The sequence below is a fragment of the Capra hircus genome, chromosome 4 (genome assembly GCF_001704415.2).
Source record: "Capra hircus breed San Clemente chromosome 4, ASM170441v1, whole genome shotgun sequence".
Taxonomy (NCBI): domain Eukaryota; kingdom Metazoa; phylum Chordata; class Mammalia; order Artiodactyla; family Bovidae; genus Capra; species Capra hircus.
The window spans coordinates 75,973,315-75,998,500 of record NC_030811.1 but is presented as its reverse complement, the minus strand read 5'-3'; the positions used below and the strand labels follow the sequence as shown (position 1 = coordinate 75,998,500).

Genomic DNA, 25,186 nt, shown 5'->3' with positions numbered 1-25,186 from the left:
GGTAGAGGATGAAGCTGAAAGATGGTGACGGGCTAGATCAGGAAGGGCTTTGTGGGGAATGTTAGAGCCAGTGGGAAGTCAAGGAGAGATTTTTAAGCAGGAAAGTGATGTGAATAAATGTGACTTTAGAAAGACAGCTCTGGTGGACAAATGAAAAATGAGTTGGAAGGTCAAGGTCAAGAATAAGTGCTGGGGAAAAAAAAAAAGAATAGATGCTGGAAGACCCAACTAAAATGCTTTGATATTAATAATGTCACTGAAAGTAATGAGTGCCAAAGAGAATGGAGAGGAGAAAGTGTGAGAGATTACATGTTAAAATGGAAAGGTAGGGACTTCGCTGGTGGTCCAATGGTTAAGAATTCACCTGCCAATGCAGGAGACATGGGTTCAATCCCTGGTCCAGGAAGATCCCACATGCCCTGGGGCAACTAAGCCTTTGTGCCACAGCTACTGGAGCCCACGCACTCTAGATCCCAAGCTCTACAAAAAGAGAAGCCACTGCAATGAGAAGCCCACGCATCACAACTAGAGTAGCCCTCACTCACTGCAGCTAGAGAAAGCCCTTACGCCACAGTGAAGACACAGCACAGCCAAAAATAAATAAATATAAATTTAAAAAAAGAAAATGCGTTAATAAAAGAAAAGGAGGACAGCATATGTAGTGGGGAATAAAGGAGGGAAGTTACCATAATTCACAGATTCTAGCTAGATTACTGGAGTCAGTGATGCTGCTGTTCATTTAGAAACAGGATACAGGAGAAAGAGAGGGTTGGGGGAGGAAAATATTGAGTTCTACTTTGGAAATGATGAATTGGCTTGTACCTTTGGAACACCCAAGTAGAGACCATTTTAAAAGCAGTTTTTGAGTGTCTCTGTAGGTAGGTGGGAGGTAAAATCAAGATGTTTGACAACTCTTACAAGAAGAAAAATATATTAGCTCAAGAAAGGAGGGTTGAGAAGTGTTTCATAGAATAGGAATGAGTTGCATAGATTTATAGACACAAGGAAATAAATTAATAGAAAGAAAGAAACTAAAGGGGCCAGGGAAGGAGCAGGGGTAGCAGTTCTGTCCTATTTAATTTTACCTTCTAGCGCAGTAAAAGGAGAGCTGTCTTCTGAATATAACACACAGCTTCTTGAGTTAACTGGTAAATTACCTAGTGCGGATCATAAGCCATCTAAAACAGATGGTAAACTGCTAAAATGAATTAGGTTCCACCACCCATTTCAATGGAACATTGTATAGTATGGAAAGAAAAACACTTGGCAAGGCAGAAGCATGAGTCAGGAGTAAGTGGTGAGTGGTGTGAGTCATGCATGCATTTAAGATCAGTGAAACCCTGGCTCTGCTCCTGACTTCATTGCTTCTGAGCTTCTCATCCCTCTCGTTGCCCAGGCTCAATGATATCCTATCAGCCTCCTCACTCACTTTTTCACTCTGCGTACTATCTGTTTCAGAATTCTGTGAGTGCTTTGGTTCTCACATGGGCCCTTTCCTTTTCATTCTCACTAAATGACTTTTTAAGTCTGCCATCTGGTCACTGCCCACAGGTTTAAGCCCAACTCCTGAGTGGATACTCAAGGCCTCAAGAATATGGCTCTGTCTCCTTTTTCCAACTTTATATCTTGCTACTCCCAACACATTGTTTTCCATTCCAGTCAAACTGATCTTATTCACCCATACCTGAACTGTCTCTACCATTTTCCTGTCATTATTTTTCTTTTAATTCTTTCACCAAAAGCCCTGTTTTTGTTCTGTTAGAAGAGTGTTTCCTGACAGTACTGTCTACAGCAGCACACCCCAGTCACTTTTCCTTTTTCAATTGAGATATGTTGTTCAGTCACTTAATCGTGTTTGATTCTATGAGGCCTCAAGGACTGCAGCAAGCCAGGCTTCCCTGTCCTTCACTCTCCTGGAGTTTACTCAAATTCATGTCCCTAGAGTCAGTGATGCCAACCAATCATCTCACCCTCTGTTGCCCTCTTCTCCTCCTGCCCTCAATCTTTCCCAGCATCAGGGTCTTTTTTAATGAATTGGCTCTTCGCATCAGGTGGCCAAAGTATTGGAGCTTCACTTTCAGCATGAGTCCTTCCAATGAATATTCAGTGTTGATTTCCTTTAGGATTAACTGGTTTGATCTCCCTGTGGTCCAAGGGACTCATGGGAGTTTTCTCAGCACCACAGTTTGAAAGCATCTGTTCTTCAGCGCTCAGCCATCTTTATGGTCCAACTTTCACATCTGTATATGACTACTGGAAAAACATAGCTTTAATTGTATGGACTTTTGTTGGCAAAGTGATGTCTCTGCTTTTAATATGCTGTCTATGTTTATCATAGCTTTCCTTCCAAGGAGCAAGCATTTAATTTCATTTAATTTCATGAAATTAATTTTATTAATTAATTTTAATTCATTCATAAATTCATTTTAATTTCACTTAATTTCATGGCTTCCGTCACCATTCACAGTGATTTTGGAGCCCAAGAAAATAAAATTAGCCACTGTTTCCATTTTTTCCCCCATCTGTTTACCATGAAGTGATAGGACTGGATGCCATGATCTTAGTTTTCTGAATGTTGAGTTTTAAGCCAGCTTTTATCACTCTGCTTTTTCACCTTTATCAAGAGGCTCTTTAGTTTCTCTTAGCTTTCTGCCATTAGGGTGGTGTCCTCTGAATATCTGAGATTGTTGATATTTCTCCAAGCAAACTTGATTTAGCTTGTGATTTATCTAGCCCAGCATTTCTCATGATGTACTCTACATATAAGTTATATAAGCAAGGTGACAATATATGGCCTTAAGGTACTCCTTTCACAATTTTGAACCAGTCCATTATTCCATGTCTGGTTCTGTTGCTTCTTGACCTGCATACAGATTTCTCAGGAGGCAGGTAAGGTGGTCTGGTATTCCCATCTCTTTAAAAATTTTCCACAGTTTTTTGTGATCCACACGGTCAAAGGTTTCAGTGTAGTCAGTGAAGCAGAAGTAGATGTTTTTCTCTGGCATTCTCTTGCTTTTTCTATGATCCAATGGATGTTGGTAATTTGACCTCTGGTTCCTCTGCTTTTCCTAAATCCAGCTTGTACATCTAGAAGTTCTCCATTCACATATGATTGAAGCCTAGCTTGAGGGATTTTGAGCATTACTTTGCTAGTGTGTAAAATTAGCACCGTTGTACAGCAGTTTGAACATTCTTTGGGATTGCCTTTCTTTGGAATTGGAATGAAAACTGACCTTTTCCAGTGCTGTGGCTATTGCTGAGTTTTCTAAATTTGCTGGTGTGTTGAATGCAGCACTTTAACAGCATCATCTTTTAGGATGTGAACTAGCTCAGCTAAAATTCTATCACCTCTACTAGCTCTGTCCCTAGTAATGCTTCCTAAGGCCCACTTTACTTCACACTCCAGGATGTCTGGTTCTAGGTGAGTGATCACACCATCGTGGTTATCCTGATCATTAAGACCCTTTTTTGTACAGTTCTGTGTATTCTTGCCACCTCTTCTTAATCTCTTCTGCTTCTGTTAGATCCTTACCTTTTCTGTCCTTTACTGAGCCCATCTTTGCATGAAAGGTTCCCTTGGTATCTCTAATTTTCTTGAACTGATCTCTAGTCTTTCCCATTGTATTGTTTTCTTCTGTTGCTTTGAATTGTTCACTGAGGAAGGCTTTCTTGTCTCCCTTGCTATTCTTTGGTACTCTGCATTCAGATGGGTATATCTTTCTTTTTCTCATTTGCCTTCCACTTTTCTTCTTTTCTCAGTTATTTGTAAGGTCTCCTCAATCAACCATTTTGCCTTTTTGCATTTTTTTTTTCTTGAGGATGGCTTTGGTTACCACCTCCTGTACAATGTTACAATCCTCCTTCCATAGTTCTTTAGGCACTCTGTCTATCAGATCTAATACTTGAATCTATTTGTCACTTCCACTGTATAATCATAAGGAATTTGATTTATGTCATACCTGAATGGCCTAGTGCTTTTCCCTACTTTCTTCCATTCACATCTGAATTTTGCAGTGAGGAGCTGATGATCTGAGCCACAGTCATCTCCTGGTCTTGTTTTTGCTGACTGTATCTTTGACTCCATCTTTGACGGCAAAGAATATATTCAATCTGATTTTGGTATTGACCACCTGGTGATGTCCATGTAGAGTCATCTCTTGTGTTGTTGGAAGAGCGTGTTTGCTATGACCAGTGCATTCTCTTGGCAAAACTCTGTTAGCCTTTGCCCTGTTTCATTTTGTACTCCAAGGTCAAACTTGCCTGTTATACCAGGTATTTCTTGACTTCCTACTTTTGCATTCCAGTCCCCTACGATGAAAAGGACATGTTTTTTTGGTGTTAGTTCTAGAAGGTCTTGTAGATATTCATAGAATGATTCAACTTCAGCTTCTTGTCTTTAGTGAATATAACTGACATTAATATGTTAGTTTTAAGTATACAACATAGTGATTTAATCTTTGTATATATCACAAAATGATCACAGTAAGTCTAGTTAACATATTATCACCACACAGCTACAATTTTTTTCCATGTGATGAGAATTTTTAAGATCTACTCTCAGCAATTTTCAAATATACAATACAGTATTATTAACTATAGTCACAGTACTGTACATTACAGGACTTATTTTAGAACTGAAAGTTTATACATTTTGACCACCTTTACTCATTTTGCCTACCTCCACCAGTCTGTTTTCTATATCTATGAGTTCATTTTTCCTCTTGTCTGTTTTTTTTTTTTTTTTTAGATTTTACATATAAGTAAGATCATGCATTAAAACTGGAGAAGGCAATGGCACCCCACTTCAGTACTCTTGCCTGGAAAATCCCATGGATGGAGGAGCCTGGTGGGCTGCAGTCCATGGGGTCGCTAAGAGTCAGACACGACTAAGCGACTTCACTTTCACTTTTCACCTTCATACATTGGAGAAGGAAATGGCAACCCACTCCAGTATTCTTGCTTGGAGAATCCCAGGGACGGGGGGAGCCTGGCAGGCTGCTGTCTATGGGGTCGCACAGAGTCGGACACGACCGAAGCGACTTAGCAGCAGCAGCAGCAGCAAGATCATACAGTATTTGTTTTTCTCTTTATGACTTGTTTCACTTAACATAATGCCTCCAAATTCCAACCATATTGTCAAAAATGCCAAGATTTCCTTCTTTTATGACAGACTAATATTCTAATATATATTATATATAATAATTTCACATTTTTATGCATTCCTCTGCTGATGGATACTCAGGTTGTTTCCATGTCTTGGCTAATTGTAAATAATGCAGCAGTGAACACAGGGTATCTTTTTGAGTTAGTGTTTTTGTTTTCTTCAGATAAATACCCAGAAGTGGAACTGCTGAATCATATGGTATTTCTATTTTTAATTTTTTTTTAGGAATTTCCATAATGTTTTCCATAGTGGCTGCACCAATTTACATTCCTACCTTTGCTTTTGGCATCCTTTTAGTAAAGGTGTTCTTCTTTTACCCTGATATATTTTCTTCATAGCATTTAATTCTGTGTAACATATCCTTTGTGTTTCCTTTTTTTACTATCTGATTCTTCACACTTCTCACACTTGCCCTCTGAGAGCAAGATATTTGTCTAATCCATCACTATGCCCCCAAAACCTAAAATGGAGCCTGTGTACTCCAGTATTATAGGCATCCAACATAGTTATTAAATAAACAAAATGACATCCTTGAGTATCTGCTTGTGCCAGTCTCCTAGATGCTGAGGATAAAGAAATGTAAAAAATCAATAGACAGAAACTTCAATTAAATAGAGTTGGGAGACCATAAAGAGGATCTCTCACATCTGTAGGGATAACAGAGCAAGGACTCCTCTTCCTCCCATGGCAGAGACTCAGCCAGTGAGAAGCCATGGGCTCTTTGTTTACTTAGCCCTCACAACTTCCTTCTCCTTCCGTATAAAAGTGCTCATCTTCCTCTGCCATGGGGGAACTTGCGCATGACTCACAATGGTTACAGACCTCTGATTGCAATTCTCTGCTGATTCTGAATAAACAAACCTTTGCCAGAGAACTGTCTGACAGTGCATTTGTTTTAGTTCAACAGAAGTAATCAAAACAGATGTAATCCCAGTACCCCAAAGCAGGTAATTTAGTGGGAGAGATAGATAAAAAATAAGAACACTGTTAAAAATTAATATTAATACTAATTACAGTGAGAAGTGCTATGAAGGAAAAGAACAGGGACTGATTTTAGATTAAGTAATCAGTTGTAAATTTCTTGACTTAGCATTACTGATTAGGGCTAAAGCAGTAAAAGTCAGGTCTATGGACAGAGCAATCTTGTATCAAAAATAAACTGATCCTAAAACAATTTTTAGATGTTTGGATTCATTTGCTTTTTTATCCACACAACAAATTGAGCCAACATACACATAGTTCTTTGATGGAGCAGTGTAGTTTTGGAAGCTTCCCTATGTGAAGTTCACACAATACTTTCCTAAGAAACCTGGAACCACTCTGCTTTGGTGAATTGAGGTCAGACTGACCCCTGAAGTTATCAAAATATAGACTCAAAAGTCATTGAGAATACTCTTTTGTTTTAGAATCCCAAGTAATTTAATCTAACAGGCTTGAATCATCTGGTTTCCCTCCTGCAACATGGTACAAGTTTTAACAGTTATCCAGTTTTTTTTTTATCCCCCAAGTGAGATGAGTCATCAAACTATAATATCTGAAGGTGATTTTGTAAATTTTTGCAAGTCCACATACTATTATCTTTTACAAACAGAAAGTTATAGGTGTTTAAGATGAAAGACAGCCCTAAGATATTACTTACATTATTAAGCTAATCAAGCGCTCTTTCATTTTAAGACAACCGTATTACTTAACTAGGTTATTTAGACTTTCCAAATTCATCAACATAAGAGGTTTTTTTCTGTATTGCTTGCCAAACTACATAAATACAAAAAACCTTGCATTTTCATGGAAAATAATCTTTGCCAACCCTCTCAACAAGCTCTGAGTTTGACTGATAGTATATGAGCTCTACCATCTGCTAACAAAGCAGCCTTTCATAATGGATAAATGATACTAAGGAAAATGATAGTGAAACAGAACCTGACTTGTTTTCATAAGTTGATGCAACTGAACATAAAAAGCAAGCCTACACTTTTCCAAGTGAAGTTCAAATCGTATCCCAATAATTGAAACTGGGTGTTGTTTGAAATTATTCCTTCAAAACATTAGGCAGTCTAAATAGATAAATCTCTCTTAAAAACTAACACTTCCAAAAACTTTAAATAAGGTTTAGATCCAACTCATATTACATTGCTTAAGTCCCCGAGAATTAATTGACCAGAGAAGTCACCAAATTAAATGTCATTTTAAAACTATGATTAAAAAAATTAACTCTGAAAATCTATTGTATTAATAGGCTTAATATACCCAACTCTTCAAGACATGAGTGTTAGAATCATTAATTTACAGTTTTATACTATAAGTTTACTCTTTTATTACTTGTACATTTTAATGGATATCCTTGACAATTTCTTAGACAGGGAAAATTTGAGAATGTCTCCAAAAATAACACTGTGCTTTAGTGTCATGTAAAGATTCAGTAAATTTTAAAAGTTACTCTTTACTTTTTAAAGGTAGTACAACTAAGAGATATATAATGGCTCTTAATCATTGTTTTTGTTTCATGTTTATTTCACTCATATCTATATATATATTGTGGGGCTTCCCAGGTGGCACTAGTGGTAAAGAACCCGCCTGCCTGTGCAGGAGACATAAGAGACGCAGGTTCCATCCCTGGGTTGGGAAGACCCCCTGGAGGAGGGCATGGCAACCCACTCCAGTATTCTTGCGGCTGAAGAATCCCATGGACAGAGGAGCCTAGCAGGCTATAGTCCATAGGGTTGCAGAGCTGGACACAACTAAAGCGACTTGGCATGCATACATATTATAAATTATTATTTTACATATATATGAATAGCACATTCATAGATATGTGTGTGTGTAAATATGTATATATACATATATATATATGTATATATACACATTCTTTTTACTTAGAATTCTCTAAGAGGAAAAACCAGAGAGATATAGAGGCTATAATTTTAGCCAAGTAGTCAGGAAAAACAAGTGCTGGTCTTAGTTTACAGCTGTCTGGCTTTGGGAATGTCATTTAATTTCTTAGATCCTCAGCTGTCCCTCCTGAAAAAGATAAAATCTCAGTATAGAAATCTGTTCTTTTCTAGATCATGCTATGGTTTGACTACTCTGGCAGACTCTATAAATCTATCCCCAAAGGACTCAATATCATTCCAGACAGAGGCGGGGTGGACGTTGGAATAGAAGGAGGGACAGGAAGCCTGATCATCACCCATGACATGATGTCACAAAGCAATACTCAAAATGCGGAAACTGGCGATGACTTTCATTGTCCGCAGCAACATCCCCAGTAATTTCACATGTTTCCCATATCCTGATAGAAGTGAATCCAAATGTCAACTAATTCAACATAAATGCTTCTCTGTAAGTTTAGTTTTGTTGGGGTGATGAGCAAGGGCCAAGAGGGTTGAAACTACCAACGGGCATATCACTAGTGAGTAGCTGGACTTTTAATCACTGTTTTATCAAACTGAAAGACTTCTTATGAGAAAACATGCAAGCTCATATCTCCAACATAACTGCTGAAATTTCCATGTACAAGTTTGTTAAGGCCTGGATCACATTTTTAAATGGTTTAGTGGCTCCTGGGTTCTGTGGTTCTTTATTAATTGGCATTTTTAGTTTCTCTGAACTGGAAGGAAAGCTATAACAAAGAGACATCACTTTGCCAACAAAGGTCCATATAATCAAAGCTATGGTTTCTCCAGTAGTCATGTACGGATATGAGAGTTGAACCATAAAGAAGGCTGAGCGCCAAAGAATTGATGCTTTTGAACTGTGGTGTTGGAGAAGACTCTTGAGAGTCCCTTGGGCTTCAAAGAGATCAAACCAGTCATTACTGAAGGAAATCCATCCTGAGTATTCTTTGGAATGACTGATGCTGAAGCTGAAGCTCCATTACTTTGGCCACCTAATACAAAGAGCTGACTCACTGGAAAAAATCCTGATGCTGGGCAAGATTGAAAGCAATAGGAAAAAAGGATGGCAGAGGAGATGGTTAGACAGCATTATTGTCTCAATGGATATGAATCTGAGCAAACTGTTAGAGATAGTGAAGGAGAGAGAAGACTGAAGGGCTGCAGTCCATGAGGTCACGAAGAGTCAGACATGAATTAATGACTGAACAACAGGACTGGAAGGTGGAAGCAGCTCCTTTGCAGCCTCTATATCTTCTTGTTTCTTATTTGTTGTAATTGTTGTTTTGCTTTTCACTAAAACCAACACATATTTTCCTGACAAAGAGGAATGCCCTTTTAAATACTGACTGATGAATGGCGGTTTAGGTCCACCTTCAGTGAGACTGACTACTTGTTATCTCACCCAAGCCCCACTCACAGTTCCATGGCAGTCTTGCAGTTAGATGTGGCTTAGTGGCAAAGTTCTAATCTAAAGCACATCACTGCAAGTCTTGGCTGTGAAGTCTTAGGGAAACTTTGGCTTTCCTAATAATCGAAGATAGACAACCTATTGCCTTCTACCACTGTGATTTTCCCCCTTCTTCCTGGTAAGATTTTCCCCCTTCCTCCTGGACTGGTAAGTGAATATGAGGTTGAAAGAGGAGCATATTGCAACCATGAGACAATAACCAAGAGGATACTAAGGGTTGTGAAGTGAAAAAATAGAATTCCATTTTTATTGGCATTGTGGAGAAGCATCCCTAAATGGCCTTCTTCTATTATAGGGAAAAAAACAAGTCCTTGTTTCTTTAAGCCCCACTAACAGTCATGTTTTCCTGTATTGGTAGGTGAAGACAGTATGACCTGATACCTTAGAGAATTACTAGACCCAGAGTGTTGTGCCTAAAATAGCTACTTTGAAGCACAGTTAACTGTTTGCATCCAGTCAGCTTCTGAAACTAAGGACTTAAATGTTCTTATGCTGTCTGTAAGTCACCTATATGAAAGCTCAGTCGTGTCCAACTCTTTGCGACCCCATAGACTGTAATCTAGCACCCTCCTCCGTCTATGGGATTTCCAGGCAAGGGTACTGGAGTGGGTAGCCATTTCCTTCTCCAGAGGATCTTCCCGACCTAGGGATTGAACCCAGGTCTCCCGCATTGTAGGCAGATGCTCTAACCTCTGAGCCACCAGGGAAGTCTAGTCACCTATATGGAGGCCCATAAAAAGAAAGGTACTGTGTTCTTGAAGGCCCCACTGTTGGTGGGGCCTAAAGATAGTTCAGAACCTTGTCCTTTTTCTCTTCTGTTTCCATCAGCACTAGATTTTTTTTAATTATTGAAAACTTACTTTTTATGTCTAACCATCAATAATTGTTGACTGTCACAAGCACAAGAAATAGCCTGAGGAAAACTGTGATCCTTTTATTCCAGATCTGTACTACCTTTTCAACCTTGAATAGGAGCAGCATAGTCTAATTCCTTCAATGACATATTCATTCACTTGATTAAATATTTTAAAATATTCTGTATGCTTATAAATCAGAGAATATAATATGAATAAGACATACTCCTAGACATCCAGGAATAATTTCATACGTGTGTACCATTGAGTGCCTTGACGAACAGGCAACAAAACTATGTTGAGAAACTGTCTTGTGTTTGAAGTTAATTATGCCACTTTCTGTCAACTACTCCTCATGGAATCAAAACTGACATTAATAATGGTCTGAAAATAGCTTGCATCACTACCTATGGCAGAATTTAAAGAAAGGTATCTGATATAGTATTCTATATTATACAGAAAATGCCATTAGAACAGAAAAGGAAGCAAAGATGGGTATGGATGGTACATTTGAAAAGAGGGTACAAAGATTAGGAAAACAGAATTGAGGAAAGGGGTCAGGAAGTAAGCTAAAGGAGTTCCTACCTAGCGGCATATAGTTATTCAGTGAAGAAGGATGGAAAGTGAAGGTGAAGGACAGTGAGGTAGGGTATTTAGCATGAAAACCTGAACAGTGGTAACAGTCTGTTCAGGGTGCAGTAACAAAATACAATAAATTAGGTGGCGTAAACAACAAAAGTGTATTTCTCATAGTTCTGGAGGGTGGGAAGTCCAAGATCAAGTATCTGTCCAATTTGGCTCCCAGTGGGAGCTTTCTCTTCTCTGCCTTCTTGCTGTGTACTCACATGGCAGACAGAGAGCTCTGGTGTCTCTGCCCCTTTTTATACAGGCTACTACCCTATTGGGTTAGGATCCCAACTATATGACCTCATTTAAGCCTAATCATCTCTTCACAGGCCCTGTCTCCAAATACAGTCACATTGGAAGTGAGGGCTTCATCATAGGAATAGGGAGAAGGGGACACACAAACATTTAGTCCATAAATAAGAGCTTAAAAAGTTTCTGTAAGAAATGGAAGGAAGAGACCCATGGAAGGATACATGGGCACTGCTTGGAGCAACTGAAGTTAAATACCACCCAGGTTCAGAAAGCCATGATAGCCCAGGCTTTCTGCATGGAAGCATTTATTGGTGGCTCGTGAGATCGAGGAAATAGATGATGGGGTTCACAGATGTTGAGGTTGCTGGAATTTATTGGCAAAGTGCTAGAAAAGTGGAAGTTACAGAGAAAAGAGGGCTCTAAAAGTCTGCATAGGGATCCTTGCCTCTTTGACTGCATTTTAAACAGTGTGTCTGTGCAGGGGACAGGCCTTGAAGCTGAATAAGAAACCCACTCCTGGGGACAAAGCATCTACCAGGAATCTGTAAACAGTACAACTCTAGTTCATATGGACTGGGAAATTTACAAATTGAGACAAATCAGAGTACAGACACGTCACAGAACACTTAAGGCATTCAGTAAAGATCCAGGAAGATCACTTGATAAGCGTAAGGATAAACTAGCATAAAAATATGTCATTCTAGTCTTCCCTTAACAAAGCTTAAGTATAAGCTGAGAAAAGATAAAGCCTGTCTTCAAGTAAATTAACTGCAAAACCCAAGTTAATGCTTCTTAAAGAAAACAGGCACTCAACAATATAACTTACTAAACATCCAGCATATAATAACTTAAAAATTACAATATCTGTAAAGAGGAAGGAAAATCTGACAGAATGCATAACCAAGAGAAAAATTTAGACTGTTAACACCTAGAGAAATTACAAGGATAATAGAACTGGTAACCAAATTCTTTAAAACAGCTATTCTGAAAATGCTCAAGGATTTCAAATAAAAATGAAAGAGAAAGTGGAAAGATGTTTTAACGAACCGAATAACTTCTAGAGATGAATGTAACATCTATAGTGAAAAAAATCACTAGAATGGCTTAATAGCAGATTAGACACTGCCTTTTTTTTTACCCTAAACAAGCACTGTTTAATTATTTTGAAGTTAGGCAGTCAACAATAAAAACAAAATTAAAAATTCCTGCTATAAAACTAGCCAAATGTCACTGCTGCTACTGCTGCTAAGTCACTTCATTCATGTCTGACACTGTGTGACCCCATAGACGGCAGCCCATCAGGCTCCTCTGTCCCTGGGATTCTCCAGGCAAGAATACTGGAGTGGGTGGCCATTTCCTTCTCCAATGCATGCATGCCGTCTATAGAGTTGCAGTCGGATGAGACTGAAGCAACTTAGCCAAATATCACTAATGATCAACAATTTCCTTGCTCTACATTCTGAGGAAGTTATTGTTTATTGCGGCCATCCTCTCTGTCTCTTTCTGAAAAGTTTCTAAACTCAAGATTGACTGGATGCATTTTTCCCCTTTTAAGGTAGCTGAAGAAAAAGGAGGTTAACAAAAGTTAGTAAGAATTTTAAAACATTCTAAGTTCATCCTACTTCCAAAATTCAGCAGTATGTTGCAGGTCATCTATTATACGAATCATTGGTGCCTTTTTTTTGGCTAATTTAATGAGTAATTAAACAGAAGTTAATGACTTTTTAAAAAACAGTTGCATATTTACTGTGCTGAACTTGAAGACATTACAATAAATGCTATTCAAAATGAAGCTCAGGAAGGGAAAAAACGTCTTAAAAAAGGAAAAGGAACACAATGAAACGTGGGGAAATATTAAGTTGTTTAATGTGTGTGTAATTGTAGTCCAGAAAGATAAAGAAGAATGAAAAATATTTGAAGAAATAATGGCTGAAAACTTTCCAAATTTTCTGAAAAATACAAATATTTATATCTGTGAGTTCAGTGAATTCCAAGAAGGACAAACACAAAGAAAACCACAAGGCATATCAAAATCAACTTGCTGAATATTCAATCATAAAAGGAAAAGTCTTCAAAGCAACGAGAAAGGAAAAAGACACATGCATATAAAGAAAAATATTCCACTGACTTCTCATTTAAAACAATGATACAGAAGATAATGGAATGACATCTTTTAAATGGAATGAATGAAATTTTTAAAGGTTGAGAAAATACAAGCTGAGAAAATTAAGCACCAACAGAAATGTGTTTCAAGAAATGTTAAAGGAGGTTCTTCATGCTGAAGAAAAATGGTTCCAGATGAAAACTCATATCTAAACTAGAAGAATACCACAATCAACCAATCTGTGGAAAAATAGAAAATACTTTTTTCTGTATCTTTAATTTCCTTAAAAGATCCCTTCCACTACCCTTTCACTTTCTTCTTTCAACGCAGTTCAGTCCTTAAGCCATTAGATTGGTCCAAGTGAAGGAAGCATCTGTGCCAAGGTGAGGGGCCCAGGGGGCCTCGGTTGGCCCAAAGCAAGGCATCAGAACTTGGGGAGTATCCACTCAGTGGAGCAGCCTTCCTTGCACAGGGTTTTGGAGACCAAGACAGGTCAGGAGGGTGTCCCCAAGGAGGAATGGCCCACAGTAGAATATCAGAGCCTCAGTGGAAAAAGGAAGACAAATGAGGAAGCATGGCTCACTGTGGGATGCTGGAGCCCAAGAAGAGGACATCTGCTCAGCACAGACTGAGACAAGCAGAATGAGAAGGGCACTAGTCCCTGTGGAAGAACAGTGTAGGATACTGGAGTCTGCAAGGAACGAGGAGGAAGTCCTTAGGGAGGGACAGCCATTGTGGGATATAAGAACCTGAACAAGACAAGGAGGGTGAATAAAGGAAGTAAAACTCTGTGTTAGATCCCTGGAGCAAGGGGCACGTGGAGAGCAGCTATGTTGGGGGAGAAGGGTGACATGTGGTGACAGGGATCCCCAAAGAGGGGCAGCCACGCAGAGAGATTCAGAACCTGAGTAGGGCAAGGGGGGCATTTACCTAGGAAGGTGTTCAGTGCAGGGTGTGTTAGCCCAAACAAAATTAGGAAGGCAGCTGCATAGGGGAAAGGGCAACTGGCATAGAATGTCATGGTCCAAGCATATGAGGAGGGCCTCTGAGTGGCAAGGGGTGTCAGAGCCTGAGCAGGATGAAGAAGGTATCCACACAGAGGGGACAGTGGCAGCCACATGTGTGACTGCTTACACGCAGGGGAGTGATCAGATAAGGAAATACATGAAGAATAATGAGAGTTGGGATTCTCACTGTTGGAGAAGGACATTGCAGATATAGAAAAGGAGAAGACTAGAATGAGTCCTGTGGTGATAAACTGAGCTGGAAGTATTGACATGCAGTGTAGGTTTTAAGTACACAGAGATACGTATATACGGAGGAAATGCGTATATGTGTGTACCTACTTACACAATCTCTAGTTCTAACAAGAGTGCATGGGAGAAGCAACACTCCAATGGCAATGGACACAGGAAGTGTTCAAATCTTGGTTTCTATGTACAATTCTCCATTCAAAAGGATTCAAAGAGTGCTAGATAAATGACTAGGATGGAGCAAGGAAAATACAAGTGGAGACTGGAAGATCATGTTGTGCTATAAAGTAGAGAGGTGCTCAGAAGATGATAGTTACATGTCAACGGGACACAGAAGGCAAATTGTTGTCATTGTTCAGTCACTAAGTCGTGTCCGAGTCTTTGCAGCACCATGGACTGCAGCACACAAAGCTGCTCTGTCCTTCACTATCTCCTTGAGTTTGCTCAAGCTCATGTCCATGATGAGTCGGTGACGCCATCCAAACCACTTCATTCTCTATCATCCCCTTCTCCTCCTGCCTTCAGTCTTTCTAAGCATCAGGGTTTTTTACAATGAATCAGCTCTTTGCGTTACATGGTCAGAGAATTGGAGCTTCACCTTCAGCATCAGTCCTTCCAATGAATTTTCAGGGTTGATTTCCTTTAGGATTAACTGATTCGATCTCCTTGCTGTCCAAGGGACTCTCAAGAGTCTTCTCTAGTGCCACAATTCAAAAGCATCAATTCTTCAGCGCTCAGCCTTCTTTATGGTCCAACTCTCACAACCATACATGACTACTGGAAAAACCATAGCTTTGGACCTTTGTTGACAAAAAGATGTCTCTGCTTTTTTAATATGCTGTCTATGTGTGTTGCAGCTTTTCTTCCAAGGAGCAAGCATCTTTTAATTTCATGGCTGCAGTCACCATTCACAGTGATTTTGGAGCCCAAGAAAATAAAATTTACCACTGTTTCCATTTTATCCCCATCTATTTGCCATTAAGGATGGGATTGGATGCCATGATCTTAGTTTTGTGAATGTTGAGTTTTAAGCCATCTTTTTTACTCTTCTCTTTGACCATCATCAAGAGGCTCTTTGTTCCTCTTCTGCCATTAGGGTGGTGTCATCTGCATATCTGAGGTTGTTGATTTTTCTCCACGCAATCTTGATTTCAGCTTGTGAGTTATCCAGCCTGGCATTTTCCATGACGTACTCTGCATATAAGTTAAATAAGCACGGTGAGAATATACAGCCTTAACATACTCCTTTCCCAATTTTGAACCAGTCTGTTTTTCCATGTCCAGGTCTAACTGTTGCTTCTTGACCTACATACAAGTTTCTCAGGAGACCAGTAAGATGGTCTGGTATTCCCATCTCTTTAAGAATTTTCCACACTTTGTTGTGATCCACACAGTCAAAGGCGTTAACATAGTCAATGAAGCAGAAGTAAATGTTTTTCAAAATTCCCTTGCTTCTTCTGTGATCCAGCAGATGTTGGCAATTTGATCTCCGGTTCCTCTGCCTTTTCTAAATCCAGCTTGTACACCTGGAAGTTCTCAGTTTATGTACTGTTGAAGCCTAGCTTGAAGGATTTTGAGCATTACCTTGCTAGCATGTGAAATGAGCACAATTGAATGATAGTTTGAGCATTCTTGGGCTTCCCTTGTGGCTCAGCTGTAAAGAATCTGCCTGCAATGCGGGCGACCTGGGTTCAATCCCTGGGTTGCAAAGATCCCCTGGAGAAGGTAAAGGCTACTCAATCCAGTATTCTGGCATGGAGAATTCCATGGACTATACAGTCCATGGGGTCACAAAGAGTTGGACACAACTGAATGACTTTCACTTTCACTTTGAGCATTCTTTGGCATTGCCAGTCTTTGGCATTGCAATGAAAACTGATCTTTTCCAGACCATTGCTGAGTTTTCCAAATTTTTTGGCATACTGAGTGCAGCACTTTAACAGATTCACCTATTAGGATTTGAAATAGTTCAGCTGGAATTGCATCACCTCCACTAGCTTTGTGCCTAGTAGTGCTTCCTAACGCCCACTTGACTTCACACTCCAGGATAACCACCATCGTGGTTAGCCAGGTCATTAAGACTTTTTTTGTACAGATCTTCTGTGTATTCTTGCCACCTCTTCTTAATCTCTTCTGCTTCCGTTAGGTTATTGCTGTTTTTTTTCCATATTGTGCACCTTTGCATGAAAAGCTACCATGGCGTCCCTAATTTTCTTGAAGAGATCTCTAGCCTTTCCATTCTATTGTTTTCCTCTATTTTTTTGCACTGTTCACTTTAGAAGGCTTTCTTATCTCTCCTTGCTATTTCTTTGGAACTCTGCATTTAGTTGGGTATATCTTTGCTTTTAGCTTCTCTTCTTTTCTCAGCTATTTGCAAGGCCTTCTCAGACAAACATTTTGCCTTTTCTTGCATTTCTTTTTCTCTGGGATCGTTTTGGTCACCACCTCCTGTTCAATGTTATGAACTTGTGTCCACAGTTCTTCAGGCAGCCTATCAGATCTAATCTCTTGAATCTATTTGTTACTTCTACTATATAAGCATGAAGGATTTGATTTAGGTCATACCTGAATGGCCTAGTGATTTTCCCTACTTTCTTCAATTCAAGTCTGAATTTTGCAGTAAGGAGCTCAGGATCTGAGCCACAGTCAGCTCCAGGTCTTGTTTTTGCTGACTATATAGAGCTTCTCCATCTTCGGCTGCATACAATCAATTTGATTTTGGTACCAACTATCTGGTGATATCATGCTGTGCTATAAAGTAGGGAAGTGCTCAGAGGATGATAGTTACATGTCAAAGGGACACAGAAGGAAACTTGAAAGGAGTCCTACTTCTGAATCTGGAAGAATTTGAGCACCAAAATAAATCGTGATAGTAACAGATTATATCTCACTGAATAAAATAGAAAACCATGAGTCATACGGATATAAATAAACTGAAAGTTTGACGAAGAATGGGAATATTTACATAATTGTAAAATACCTCCCCACAAAATGCATATCCATTTCAAAGAGGGCAGTTGAATAGTGGAGAAGCAGACACCGCCTTAAACAAGCTATCACCTGTGAAATCACCAATCCTGGGCAAATCCAGATTCTGTACCATGGAGTGAGAAGAGCACAGCCTAATGTCTGTGCTATCTCTAATAAAAATTCAGAACTTGAATCTATTCTGGAGAAAACAGAACAAGTTAAAATAAGAGATCTTCTACAATAAAACTGGCCTGATCTTCATGTCAAGGGAATGAAAATTAAAGAAAGGCAGACTCAAGGAGACAAACAGCCATGGTAATCAGCTATTCTGTGTGATTCTGGATTGCATCTTTTTGTATTATCGGGACAACTGGGGATACCCAAATTAGATCCAAGGATTTTGATGGCTGATTTCAAGAGGATGCCCTTGTTTATAGTGAAAACTCCAGGAATATTTAGGGGTGATAGGTTATCATGTCAGCAACTTACTCTCAAATCGTTCAGAAAAAAAAGTACATTGTATTGCACTTGCAATCTTCCTGTTTGAGATTGTTAAACATTAAAAATACACATTGGATAAAATATAACTGACTGTTTAAAGGGAAAATAAACTCTAATGTAGGGTTTCCAAATACATAAAAATAAAGCACATGGAAATAATAGCCTGAAGCACAGGAAGGGGAAGATGAAAGCATACTCTTGCTAGGGTCTTATATTATATGTAAAGTGATAAAAAATGTTTTAAGGCATAATCTGAAATGGATTGAAAATTCAGGTGCTTACAATGTAAATAAACATTAGCAGTCAACATGCTGCTGCTGCTGCTAAGTCGCTTCAGTTGTGTCCAACTCTGTGCGACCCCATAGACGGCGGCCCACTAGGCTCCCCCGTCCCTGGGATTCTCCAGGCAAGAATACTGGAGTGGGGTGCCATCGCCTTCTCGGATCAGTCGACATATAGGAGTTCAAAGAAAAACCGGCTACATAATTGTAGGAAGGAGTTTGATATGGCTTAGAAAAATAGCTAAGAATGACATATTAATATGACACAAAAAGAAATAATCAGGGCAATAGTAATGGATTTTGTTACATAAAGCTTTAAATTTTCTCTGGTCAAAAGTGAAAGCAAAAGTGAAAAGCAAGCCTTAAGTGTAGGCATTAAGGGCTTCCCTGGTGGCTCAGATGGTAAAGCATCTGTCTGCAGTGCGGGAGACCTGGGTTCGACCCCTGGATTGGGAAGATCCCTTGGAGGAGGGCATGGCACTCCAGTATGCTTGCTTGGAGAATCCCCATGGACAGAGGTGCCTGGCAGGCTACAGTCCACAGGGGCTGCAAAGTCTGACCCGACTGAGCGACCAAGCACAGCACATTAAGTGTAGGGGAAAAAAATTTCAAATATGTTCCAGACAAAAGGTGAAAACTACCAGTATATAAAGAGTTTTCTTATAAACTGTAAGAAAATTATAGGAATTCCAGTTTGAACACGAAGAAGATGTGAACAGGCAATTTATAAAGAAGAAACAGTGGACAAAAATGTCCTCATTCTGACTGTATACTATACGTAAAGTGCGAAATGAAATATAAATACAGGTATACATCTTGTTCCCCAAAATAACTTGAGCTCAGTTCTACAGTTAGAAAGATAGGTTTAATACATGGGATTTTATAGTGTAAATCTGCCATTAACCAGAATAAGGTGATATTTTACAACTCTTCCACCATTTATCAGGTAGTCCCACAAAATAGGGATTACATATTTATCAAAATAGGACAGAATATAACCAGTAGTTGGAATTATGGTTTATATTTCAGAGATTAATTCAATGAGTTATAAGATATAGATACATGATTCTTGTTTTTATGAACTCACAATCTAAGAAAGAAAGATGAGAGGCATAAATATATTTAACTAACTGAAAGTAGCATTATGACAAGCCCCACTTACATTCCAGAGTGTGGGTATAACATTCAGGTTAAAGGATTAAGGATTAGAGATTAAAAGGTATGCAGTGAAGTATCTAAAATCTGTGGTACCTTAAATGACAATATGTTCTTGAACGAGGAAGGAAAGAAAGACATTTTTCTTCATTATTTACTATTTCTTTAATTTCTCCATTTTTTGATTACAATTTACAGCCATCCAAATGGATGACTTCCAAAAGCTGAGATAGCCCAAAGGTAGTTGTAAAAAATATTTTTTCTTCAAAATATGGTTTCCATCATTCATACAAGGTTTATAAAACCACTCTTTAAGAAAACATTATCAAAACAACTAGTTAAGACATGAATTCATACGAACCTGTAATATTGCTCTTTTGGGTAACTGTGAAATGTCAAAATCAGGAATCCCACCTACAAGAAAGTCTTCAGACACAAATTGTTCAGGAAAAAAGTGTTCTTCTTTAGAATTTGCTTTGAATTTTAACTTGGAGAATTTTTGTAATTGAAGTTCATGCCTTAGCATCTGCCATGAAAATAATTTACAGATTCCATGGAATTGTTGTAAGGACTAAATGAGATGATACATATAAAGCACAATGCTTGATACAATGACAGCACCAATTAAACATTATTATCATCATCATTATATAAATTATCATTGTCCAGCACATATGTAATAGTCTCTGAACCACCAAAGCATTATAGATCATTTCCACTAGTTGTCATACAATACTGGCATAGGCAGTCACCTTGAAGATGTGGGCCAGCCTTCTCTTATAGAAATGAGAAAGCTGAAACCCAGAGTCAAGGTTCTGGTAATGACAGAACTGATACTTGGGGCATGGAAGGGTAAGGGTTACCCTGGAGCTGTAAGAGGAGAGTCAGGGGACTTCTCTGGTCCAAAGGCTAGGACTCCAACCTCTCACTATCAAGAGCCTGGGTTCAAGGTCCCTGGTTGAGGGACCTAAGATGCTAGAAACCGTGTGGCATGGCCAAAAATGAAAAAAAAAAAGTGTATGTGTATGTGTGTGTGTGTGTGTGTGTGGGTGTGTGTGTGTATAAATAAATGTTTTTCTTAAAAAAAGTCAGAAGGAAAGAATTGGAGAACTGCCTGATGTATCATTACAGTAAATCCCCATTTTTACTTTCAATACATTCATTAAAAGCACATAATCAAGGAAAAAACCCTGAAGGGTAAATAAGTGTTATACCCATACACACACACAATTTTCCTGCAATATATGTACATACTAGAGCCTAAGGAAGCGTGCACAGTGGAGAGCTGGCACGTAGCTCTCTCCTCCCAGCAGACACCTGCTGTCCTCACTCCACCCTAGTGAGTGCAGCAGTACTGTTAGGCCAAGAAATCACATAGCTAAAATAAAACATTTTCTTTAAATACTCAATTAACTATTTAATACATATCTACTCTAGTACTCTTGCCTGGAAAATCCCATGGATGGAGGAGCCTGGTAGACTACAGTCTATAGGGTCGCAAAGAGTCGGACACGACTGAGCGACTTCACTTTCACTGCTTTCACATATTAGGGATAATATTACTGTCATATATAATATACACTATCATACATATTTATATATATATATATATCAATTACTACAAAACATCATGTTTAGTATATGGGGATGGTTAAAGAGAACAGTGCTGCCTTCTCTCAGGGACATTCAGTTTAAGGGGATATAAAAAGGCAGCCTGGTCACGCAGTTACCTTTTCACCAGGAACCATAAAATGGGGTTTAATTTCTTCCTAGTTTTCTCTTTGTTATTTATCCCGACTTTATATTTCAGACTATTAGTAAAACATTACATACTAAATAATATAACTACAAAAAATTCCAGCATGTTTCTGTATCTGTTCCTAGTAGTTACTATGAATATTCTAAAAAAACATTAAATGATAATTTACTATGCTGATAGCTAAAGCAAACTAGAGATGTTTTTATTATTATAAGTTTGAAGGAGTTTGCCTGGATGCTCTGTTTTGACTGCTTTAATTTCTAATACGTGTCCCAGTTAAGAATGATTCAAGTGTAGAAATTTAGTAGTTTTAAAGATAATTTAATATTAAGATTTTAATTTACTAAATTGGATATTGAAAAGAGTAGATAGAAATATAACCTTATCTAGAAAAGAATAAATTTAGTCTTTACCATTTATTTCTGTTATAATCATATCAAACCATTTCTCTTCCACTTTAAACATTTATTTCCACCTAAACACTTGCTGAAACAAAATTCTTAGTGTCTTTATCAATAAATTTAAATGAAATGTTAAAAAGATGTTTCCTTGATGTTGAACTTCAAATGAAAGAGCAAAATTTATTAGGAAATATTTTGGGTAAGTGAGGAGGCATTTAGATTATTAAATTAAAAGAAAAAGGACCCCTTTAAAAGTATATAATATTCAAGTCTTTAGCGTTTTCCACGCATAGCGTTATTATCTGAGACAACATCAATGTAACAGCAAAGTTCAGTTTCTAAAAAACAGTAAGTTTACAATATGCCATACCAGCTCATCTTCTCTCTTTTTAAACTTATGTCTTGCTCTATCCCTCCATTTACTTAGGATAACTATCATCTTGTAGCAGTGGAACATCTTTTGTATCCGCAGTAGTGCATCTGAAGAAAATGCATTAGATTACTGTATATAATTGCACAGTATTATAATTAATATTATATCAGGTTTATAACATGAAACAATGCTGCATCTGATAGTTTTTATTTTAATTGCATCTGAAATTGATTACTATTGACAGCAAAATATAGTACTGCTGAGACTTCATTAACTTGTAAACATTACCTTTGCCCTTATAAATTAAGATATTATAGACGTAACAAAATGTCAAGTTATATAGCATGTCCTTTTTAACAAATCTGTTCTTTATAAAGCCAGAACTTCCAGATTTATTCATAGAAATAGAGTCATGAGATAGTACTTTTAAATGCCCTGTGATTAAATAGGTTGCTATATATATATATATTTTTTTTTATATGTTTAAGCAGGGGTCCAAAGCTCAAACACAGGGGCCAGGCCAAGAAGGAGGATGATTAAGGCAGGCCTTGGGGACACCATTCTTAACTATAGCTAATTGCTTCCTCTCAGAAATAGAGACCCACTACCTAGTTTAGTCGGTAAAGAATCTGCCCGCAATGTAGGAGACCTGGGTTCGATTCCTGGGTTGGGAAGATCCCCTGGAGAAGGAAATGGCAATCCACTCCAATATTCTTGCCTGGAAAATCCCAGGGGCAGAGGAGCCTGGCGGGCTATAGTCCATGGGGTTGCAAGAGTCGGATACGACTTAACGACTAAACCACCACCACCACCCTATGTTAAAATCACCAGAGTCCACTCTGAGGTACCAACAGGAGCCAATCAAGAGGAAAGGATTTACTTGATTTGCAGCAGCCATAAACAGATCAATATGTAGTGAGCTGGATGGACTCTCTATTCCTGCTCTGAAAAGCACATACATGTACTGTCCACTCATTACAGCTATCGAGGGTTTAAGTAAAAGAAAATTATTTTTCTTTAAGTTTTCTCAGAAATTCATTAAATAAAATATAAAGAATAAAGAGCTGTTTATAAAAAACAGTCAATTTTGATATCTATCTGTCCATCTACCTATCTATCCCAACTCTCTATTTTATAAAAAAAAGTTAATAGTAGCTCCCTATTTATATTGAAACTTGTATATATATCACACAAATAGATATAGAATTTTATTTAAAATATGCCTGCTTTCTATTACACTAAAACTCTTTGAGACAAATCTTATTACATACTTTAAATTAGTGACTTTACATTTCATGACAATTTTCTAGACATAAAAATAATAAATTCTCTAGTACAGGTTATGTTTAACTGTTAAGTTTGTTGAAACTTTGGATCCATGAAAACAAAAACCAGTTGTTACTATATAAGGATTTACCTCTAAGTTGTTCTTTTCTATTTTTCACATAAGAGTGCCAGTGATGTAATACGTGTTTTTTAAGTCTGAAATTGTCATATACTATTGCTGCTTCCATTTTTTCAGCCAGAAGTTCATCTTCATTTATAGGAGGTATTGCTATCTCTCTCCATGTGCTATAAGCAGAAAATACAGGAATATAATATTTTGAAGTTACAGTAATACATTAATAAATAAACTGAGAGAGAGAAGAAGTAATATACTGGGCCTCCTTTACCTCCTCAAAAATCACAGCTTCAAAGAAGCTGTTAAATTATTTGCATTGTTTTATTTACAGTCAGTCCTTGCATTTTCTTTCAGCTTGCATTCCCCTTGTCTGCATCTGTAAAGCCCCCAAAGCTCTGAAATAGAAATTTTTTTTTCTCCCATAACTTATTTAGAGGCAAAGCTAGACTTGACCTAAATTAATTTTGCATCAAAACTTCTCAGAATCTGACACATAATGGTTCATAGTATTTCTTCATTTCACTCAGCAAGAATATACAAATACATTTTATTGTAGAAATACTAATGTGTTCAGATATGTTTGGTTCCAATGTGCCATCCCAGACACAACTGAAGATGTTATATAATACACAGTGTATGCAGAGATTTCCTTTCTAAAAAAATTTTAAGAAAGGGAATCTAGATTTCCAAATATGTCTGTCTCCAAGGATTTCAGATAAGAGGATTATAGACCTGTAATTCCAGTTTTGAAGTTCTATTTTAAAAAAGACAAACTGGTACCTTGAAGAAGCAAAGACTATCTTGTAACTAAGTAAAAGCTGAATAAATATAAAAGAAATATACAATAAAAAATGGTGAAAACAAGATTAAACAGATAAAATCAGTACAACTGGCCAAAAGTGAGTTGTTCTTCATATGGAGAATTTCTAGAATAAGAACACAAAGAGGAGGGAATAATATATAAAACTCATGTTCTTACTAAAAATGGGTCTTCAGTAAATGCCCAGTATAAAAAGTACATGCTTTTATCATTAATTCTGGAGTCACCTAAAATGAAGAAAGACATGAAATAAAAGCATTAGAAATAAATGGAATGCACAGGCTACCTCTGGAAGATATACAAGAGAATGAGAGCAGTGATTGCATCTGGGAAGCAGAATTAGGCCTAGGGAGACAGGAACAGACTTCTAGAAGTATAGGCCATTTATACATTTTGGAATTTTATTGTGCTGCCTATTTTTTTTCAAGTTAAAATCACAGCTTAAAATTTTATTATATTGTGCTTACTTTAAAGCATTTTGAGGTAAACACTATGGCATTATTATATCGATAGGAGTATAGAGCTGTTGGACCAGGGTTGGCTAGTCACTATTAAGTTGAATGGTTTTACCTTCTCAAGAGTAGAAAATGAGGGGGGGATAAACTGGGGGACTGGGCCTGACATATACACACTACTATATATAAAATAGATGACTGATACGGACCAACTGTACAGCACAGAACTGTACTTAATACTCTGTAATGGCCTATACGGGGAAAGAGTTTAAAAAGGAGTGGATATGTACATACATAACTGATGCACTTTGCTGTACACCTGAAACTAACGCAACATTGTAAATCAATTATACTCCAATAAAATCTTTAAACTACAAATAGATAAAATTGAGGATGAAACCAAACTCGAAAAAACAAAGTAGAAAATGAGAGTCTCTGTTTGAAAATATATAT

The 25,186-nt window shown here is 37.9% G+C and overlaps 1 protein-coding gene across 1 annotated transcript in view; it reads right to left on the bottom strand.

Moving 5' to 3' along the window:
- FBXL13 (F-box and leucine rich repeat protein 13) overlaps window positions 1–25,186 on the bottom strand; it is a 196,874-nt gene that overhangs the window by 161,264 nt on the left and 10,424 nt on the right. The window contains exons 2-5 of the mRNA XM_013963219.2: window positions 24,438–24,505; window positions 23,474–23,628; window positions 22,054–22,163; window positions 19,885–20,049 (exon numbers count right to left, since the gene is read on the bottom strand). Of these exons, the coding sequence (XP_013818673.1) occupies window positions 19,885–20,049; window positions 22,054–22,163; window positions 23,474–23,628; window positions 24,438–24,505 (498 nt within the window). The remainder of the gene's footprint in view (window positions 1–19,884; window positions 20,050–22,053; window positions 22,164–23,473; window positions 23,629–24,437; window positions 24,506–25,186) is intronic.